The 7,876-nt window shown below is 36.2% G+C and overlaps 1 protein-coding gene across 1 annotated transcript; it reads right to left on the reverse strand.

Annotated features, from left to right (window-relative positions):
* Positions 1-3,422: 3,422 nt before the first annotated feature.
* Positions 3,423-7,497, reverse strand: LOC121241968 (NAC domain-containing protein 30-like). Its single transcript, XM_041139828.1, has 4 exons — positions 7,184-7,497; positions 5,789-5,981; positions 5,126-5,397; positions 3,423-4,015 (listed from the first exon to the last, which is right to left on the reverse strand). Exons 2-4 carry the CDS (start codon positions 5,952-5,954, stop codon positions 3,473-3,475), a joined length of 981 nt encoding a protein of 326 aa, XP_040995762.1. The 5' UTR covers positions 5,955-5,981; positions 7,184-7,497; the 3' UTR covers positions 3,423-3,472.
* Positions 7,498-7,876: the final 379 nt, after the last annotated feature.

Genomic DNA, 7,876 nt, shown 5'->3' on the forward strand with positions numbered 1-7,876 from the left:
GGAAGAGCATGGGATTTGGCTTGAAGACATGCCGAGCAGGGAGACATGGAGGACCTGGCTGTGACTGGAAGATTGTGATGACGTATGGTAAAGGTAGTGTTCCGAGTAGATGGGTGACCAAGGCAAGCATGCCAAGTGTTTGGTGAGGTCCTTTCGCCAATGAAGGCATGTCATGAGGAAAGAGTGACATTCTCATCATTAGTTGGAAGGACGTACAAGCCATTCTTAATGGGATCTTGAAGAAGTACCTCCTGGGAATGCAAATCCTTCACAAGAAAACCAGACGAATTAAATTCAAAGAAAACTGAATTATCCAAACAAAATTGTCTAACAGATAATAAATTTCTAGAGATTAAGGGAACATGAAGTAATTGACGGGGAAGAAAATTGCCAGAAGGTGTCGGAAGTAAGCCAGAGCCAGTATTTTGAATACCAAGGGATGATCCATCTCCAATAGTTACTTGGTCTGGTCCTTGATAGGGAGTGGACTCCATATTAAGTTTAGAAAAGTCAGAAGTGAAGTGAGTCGAGGCAGCAGTATCAGGAACCAATCAGGAGAAGCAGTGGACGTATGTGAAAAATTAGTAAAGTTGGCTGAAAGAGAAGGAGGAGAGTGATATGCATGATCAAATCGATGATAACAAGAGATAACCGTATGACCAACATGATTACAAAGCTGACATGTGGGTCGGTTGGTCTGAGTCGAGGAAAAGAAATTCGAAGGGGACGAAGCAAAGTTTCGACCACCCCTTCCATGCCGAAAGCCACGGCCACGGCTTCGGTTAGAAGAGGACCCTCAAGTAGTGGCTGAGTTAGCAGTAAGGGAATTGGTAGAGAGTAGTGACAAAGTTTGGTGAGCTAGACGAGATTCATGATTGACCAAAAAACTATAAACCTGAGAAATAGAGAGAGGATCGGGTCGCGTAGTGATGGAAGACACTACGGACTCAAAGTCAGAGCCTAAACCAGTTAAAAAATAAATGATGAATTCGGACTCAGGAAGAGGATGACCAGTTAAAAAAGTTGAGATGGAATCGGATCCTTTTTTGAGAGTTGCAAGCTGGAATTTCGTGTGCATGAAGTGGGCTTTGGATTGAGCAGAGTAGAGATCATGAAGGGTTGTCCATATTTGCTGGGAAGTGGAGCAATCAAGAATGTGAGAGAGAAAGGTCTCGGTGAGGGAAGAATAAATTGCAGACATGATGAGTTGATCTTGAGTACGCCAGGCGGTATAGTTTGGATTGGGAGCATTGTCAATGGTGGAGGGAGGCATGGGTGTGGATCCATCAACATAGCCAAACAATTGGTTGCCGTGGAGGAAGGTAGTGATTTGGGCGTGCCAAAGTAAGTAGTTATCTGTAGATAGTTTAATGGTGATGAGCTGTGCAGCTGAGTTGGTGATAGAGGGATTCGGAGAAGGGGATTTGGGTGGTGCCATGATGATCGGAGAAAGAAAAGTGGGCGTTGGCCCTATTCAGGCTCTCGATACCATGTTAAACCAAGTGAATAACAGAGTGCACCCAAGGTGTTTGAGAAAAAGCATCAAAGAAGACTAGAGTCTGAACAAGTATTCTGTGTATATTTCTTGACTTCCTTAATACAGTAACACTCAATTTATAGAAGAAATATTTACAGAGAATCTTTCTAGAAGATTCTACAACATTCTATTGAGAAGAATTGGTTTTATCATTCTGTTGAGAGGCAGCTACGGAAGGAGTGGAGGTGACTTTCTGTTGCGAATGTGCAGCGGACGTGGAGAACGTGGCTTGTGAGGTAGTATCCTCTAAGGCAGGTCCATGTGTTCTAATAGTTAAGAAAGTGACTATTAGTAAAGTTGTATATTTTTTTTAATTTTTTTAATGATTAATTAAGGATGTTAAAAAAATATGTAAAAAAATAATAAAAAAATAAAAATTTCAAATACACTATAGAGTAATAAAATAATGATAGGAGAGTAGTAAGAGCCTATCATTATCATAGAAAAACTGTCACGGGTTGTCCCACGACAAGAAATTTGTTGTAGCTCATGAAGTACTCGACCAAAAGGCACCCAATGCCATCTCTTGATTTCCTTTTGGTGCAAAGTGAAAAAGGTTACACATACTTTACGATGTAAATCTTTTATCATTTTGTATAATATTGATAGTTTTTATAAGTGCATGTTGAAAGAAATTAAAAGAATGCATGTAGTACGTATCTTAAGGGTAGTTGCAAAATCAAATTTTCACATTCAATAATGTGATCAAGACGTTGTGGCTATGATTTTATTTATTTATTTATTATTATTTTTTAATGGCGAGGCAAACATTGTGAAAGATGGATAATAGCTAGCTAGGGTGGTCAAGTTGGCCAGATTCTGGTTACAATTATCGGGATCATGGAAAACAGTAATTAATATTAGAGACAAAATTCTGATTACAATTGATCTAGTTTATTTTTACGGATGAAATAAGATGAGTTAAGATGAAAATTAAAAATTAAATAAAAAATTATTAGAATATATTTTTTTAATATTATTTTTATTTAAAGATTTAAAAAAGTTGAATTATTTATATTATTTTGTGTGAAAATTTTAAAAAATTATAATAATTAAAAAAAATAAGTTGAAAAATTTTATAAAAACAAACGAGATAGATCATATATCATCACTCATGCATCAAGCATTAGCTTGTTTGTGAAATCTCCAATTAAGATCCTAATTAATTTGTAGAAAAAGAGATAAATTATAATAAGCACGAAACAGTGGTAGTGCCAGCTCGATCTCCCATTATTGTTTTTCAGGCCACGTACAGCTTGATTATTAGCTTCAAATAAAAAGACCCGTGCATGGGAAACGAAAAAATCATGAGTACTACATATTAATTAATTATGCCCAGTAGTGATATATGGATTTTGTAACAAATTGATGGAATCTTGTATAAGAAATGATAGTTAAAATTGTGAGTACGTAGGTGTTATGTAATTATTTAAAAAAAAATAAATATAAGATCTATATGAAAAGAAAATTAATTTTTTAATAGTAGATTATATTCTTTTTCAAAGCGACTGTACGATATTTGTACACTCTATAATTGTATGTAGCATTACTCATCTTATATATAGGATAAAAAAACTAATGGAGTACAATAAATGCATGCAGTTTAGCACAATTTACAATTATAAAATATCATAAAGAAGTTATCAAATGCATGGTCATGGAAACTGCGTACTTTCTCCCTAGCTAGAACGACCCTAAAACTTTATGTGTTTAATTAATTTAGGGTGGATCGATCACTAGTCTCTTTTAATTGAAAGACAATACTCAAACCTAATTCATATATATTATTATGAATTACATCATATTAATATATATTACATGCATGATGCAGATAAAGATTGCAGCTATTAATTATGAGCTTAATTTTGTTACGAGTCAGGGAGATTGGCTGGCTAGCTAGCTAGCTAGCATTTTTGTTTTTGATCAGCTAGCCAGCTAATTGATCTGAGATATTGAAGGCAAGTTTGGATGGTTTAAGGATGTTGTTGCAGTACTACTCAGCTGTGATGCGAGCAAGTCATCCAAACTTCTCCAATCAATATAATGGCTGCTGATAGCTGTGCTCCTTTCCTCATCGAAATCTTCAATAGCGACAGTATTATTATGCAATAAACCTTCATTTGCTGCAGCAAAACTTGCTGATACAGTACTGGGGCTATTCAGTTGTGGCAGCTGATCAATATTGAGTACTTGGTTCTCCAAAAGAGTATGGCTGTAAACAATCTGATCATGATGATCTTGCTGTAGTAGTACTGATGAAGAATTGATCATGGGCTGATGATGATCAAAAGTTGGAGCTTCATTTGGATAAACGGCTTGATGATGATCTTCATGTGTTCTTGTCAAATGATCTGGAAATGAAGGTTGCCTAAATTGGGTGTTTTCTCTGACATAGAAAGCATGAGCCCAAGCTTCGAAACCTTGTCTATGATTAGGACTGGGCTTCTTAAATGCCCTACACACCACCCATCCTTCTTCCTGCAGTTGCCACCAACATATGCATATTGTTAAAATATAAATAAACATTTTGTTGCAAATAGTGATTTAATTAACACTTACTAAAGTACTTTTGGTTAAAATTGTCATAACAAAAAAAATGAGTATTTGTGACAGATTATTTACGACGAGAATGATTATTTACAATGAAAACAGACTCATTTTGACAAGAAATTAATAGTGATTTTTGTAAAAAATAACTGGTCACAATTAAACAATTTTCTTGTAACATGTAGTACTAGTATGGTTACTACTACAATGGCCTCGCCGCCTCAGTCAAAAGTCCTTTCGATCGAATTGATCACTACTTCGAAAGACCACTTAATTATTCTCACAAAATGACCTTTTAAAATAGTGGATCTTGGCCTAATTTAGACAACTTTTGTTTTTGTTCACATGATAGTTTGAATAAGTAACACATTTCTTCTTGGGTTTGAACTATGTATAATACCGCCTTCTTATACACGTACTTATATGTGTCAGTCTTCGTACTTGTAAGTCAAGGTAACCTCTACATTGCTAGCATGATGAAATTTGATTTGCAATATAATTTATCATATTAGCCGTGTAGAAGGTATGCCATCCACGTCAATTTACAAATATATAATAAATATTTCTCTTATATATATATATATATTTATATGAAAAATGCTAAATGTACTTAAGAAAAACTTACAAAAAATTTACTTCTTCACATGTAAGTTATTGTTATGTTGAAAATCATTAAATTTAAATTTTAAAAGAAAACTAACAAAATGAGTTTTGTAAGTAAAACTGTAAGTACATGTAGCAATACTTTATATATATGTGTGTGTGTGAAAAATTATATGCATCATACTACCATATCACTTTCATCCCATTATATAAGATGTGACACATTTATCACTATTTAATGATTCTTTATTAGATATTTTTTATCATCCAATAGTGATATAGATGCCACATATTACATAGAGAGATGGTAGTGTGGTATATAGCATTACTCATATAAATATATATATAGATATATATAGATATAGATATAGATATTATATCTATACTGTATCAACTAATGGTACTAGAGATATATAAGTTGGTTATTGATGAACATGCCTGAGGGGGTCCCTGTTCAGATGTTTGGAGACGGTATTCATGCATGATCCAGTCGGTTTTCCTACCATTGGGTGCTCGTCCCTTATAGAAAACCAGAGTCTTTCTCATCCCTATGATTCGGTTCTTGGACAACACGGCCTTATCCCTCCCTGTTGCTTTCCAGAATCCAGCAGTTGTGGCTCTATTAGTACGTGTTCCTGTTGGGTACTTCTTATCTTTGTGGCTGAAGAAGTACCACTCATTCTGTTCCTCATACCCTAGCTTGCAACTTGCTGTGGAAAATACACACAAAATTTACCCATATAATTATAAGCCACGACATGACAACATGCATGCAATTGGAGCCAACTCCTCTAAGTAAAAAAAGGAATTTCTTAGTCGCATTTTCTAGAATATTGTAGATCAGTGCGCATGCAGCTTGTTGGTTCGGTAGATTACCACTCAGATATATGAAAGTATAATAATTATGCGTCAACTTGCAAAAGTAGTATTTCTGTACATGTTTGGATTGTCAAAAATGAACCAACTGCCGCTCAGAACATTGTATTTGGCATTAGACTAAGGATTAATTACTCGAGTATTAATAAAGAAACATTGACTTGAGAGGAAGCAGATGAGCATATTAATATCTTCGTTTGGATAATTATTGCAGTTCGAAAGTACCTTGGATATCCCATGGCTCTATTTTGTAGAGATCAATGTCAACAATAACATCTAGATCAATTCTCAGGGAGTTAATCTTTCTTCTGAGGTAGTAACCCACGAGTTCCTCTTCTGTAGGGTGAAATCTAAAGCCTGGTGGGACACATGAAGACTCCATCTGATCCATTGATATTATTATATATATGATCTTCTCCTGAGACAGACAGACAAAACATGTGTAAGAGAGAGAGAGAGAGAAAGAGAAGGAATCGAAATATAAAGTTCCATTCAAAGCTTTTAACCAGCTTCATGCATGTTAAATTCAATCCATTTCATGATCTTCGATCTGCTTGTAATTAATATTAATGACATGATTATGAAATCCCTGGATCAAAGACAACCTTAAATTTCATTTATTAACTACTGTACACGGTAGATATGATTGTGAGAGATTAAGGCATGAGGGCAGTGATGAAGTACTGTTAATTCCAGTACTACTACTCATTTTTGCCTTGAAAATATTATGCAGTTATGATTCACATCCACTACAGTAAAGCATGTTAATAAGGCTATGTAGGTATGATGGGCAATGATGATGATGATGCTGTGAACTTTCTTTGTGGGACCCAACAGTACTGGTTAGCATGTGTTTTGTATCACATAAAATGGCAGACCAAAAGTGGAACCCACCAAAGATCCTAAGGACAGGTACTAATTAACGGCCGGCTAGGTAGCTTAATAAGTTGCATGAGAGAGATCTTGAGCTTGATTAGGCGAAGTATATTGAACACAAAAGTTGGCCGAAAAGCTTGACTTTTGCAGGCACCAAGCGTGTTATGTTTCTTTGAGTGCAGTGCACTCCCCCCGATCGAACAGGCCAGCCCTGTACTTAATCTTTCATGGTGATGTTGGAAAACGTTTTCACAACCACCACACGATCGAGACATGAATTAAGTTCACTCATTATATGGCTGGGAAATTAGGACAACCACTTTCAACACAGTACTATATACTGCAACACTGTATGCAAAAGGAAGCTCATGGGCTACTACTGCATCATTAAAGGGATAAGGAATCCTTTATGAAAGAAGTTAAGATCGACGTTGAGATAACACCATTAATCAATTCAGATCTGATTGATCATCAGGCCAAATATATGTCATACTTGCATCATGGTGCAGATTTAACACCCAAATCCAGGAAAAACATCTCAGACTTCGTAGATCAGACACAATATACTAGGAATTATATATCATTGAAATATCATGATCACATGCATACATCACATACAAACCTTATTTCCAGAAGTAAAAGATGCATTAAAAGAACTGGAACTCTCAACATGGTACGTACTTTGGAATGTTATACGTGCATGATACATTTTTGAAACAAAACAATTATCATAAAGATACTCACAGAATAACGTGTTGCTGCTGCGTTTCTGAGAGGAGACCAGATCAAAGAGATCAGAGGTCAGATAAGGTGTAATATTGTTAGGCTTGGCTGCAGAACGCTTCTGAAGATAGAGATCAGAGAAAGCTAGCTAGTTCTGAATATGTGAAAGATGTATTTAATATGTCAAGGTTGGCGATCGATCGAATGTTGCTGGTGGGAGATAAAAGAGGAATAATAAATGTATATATACATGCTATAGATCGAGACCAGGGAGTTGTTTTGATTGCGCGTGGGGTTGCTGATAGATGAAAGGTTTTTTTGGACGGTTCGACATTTTCACGCCACCCCCCCCCCCCCCCCCCTCTCTCTCTCTCTCTCTCTCTCTCTCTCTCTCTCTCTCTCCCTCCCTCTCTCCCCACACCGCAATTTTGTGTGCTAAGATTTATTTTCCATGCTGGCTTTAATTTACATCGCAATCCCACACAGTTTTGCAATATTATCAAGTGAACCATACACTTCACAGACATTCTCGCCCCCCCACAATCCAGCTCTTCCTGTCTGTTTGGTGCGCCGCCCTTTCATATTTGGCACCACTCATATGTAGACACCTGTATGCCACGGCAGACTTCTAAGCTGTCCTTATCAAAGAGCTAATCATTTTGTATTCTTCTCTCCTCCTATAATATATCACCCACCAAATGAGTCCCATTGAAG

The sequence above is a fragment of the Juglans microcarpa x Juglans regia genome, chromosome 8D (genome assembly GCF_004785595.1).
Source record: "Juglans microcarpa x Juglans regia isolate MS1-56 chromosome 8D, Jm3101_v1.0, whole genome shotgun sequence".
NCBI lineage: Eukaryota > Viridiplantae > Streptophyta > Magnoliopsida > Fagales > Juglandaceae > Juglans > Juglans microcarpa x Juglans regia.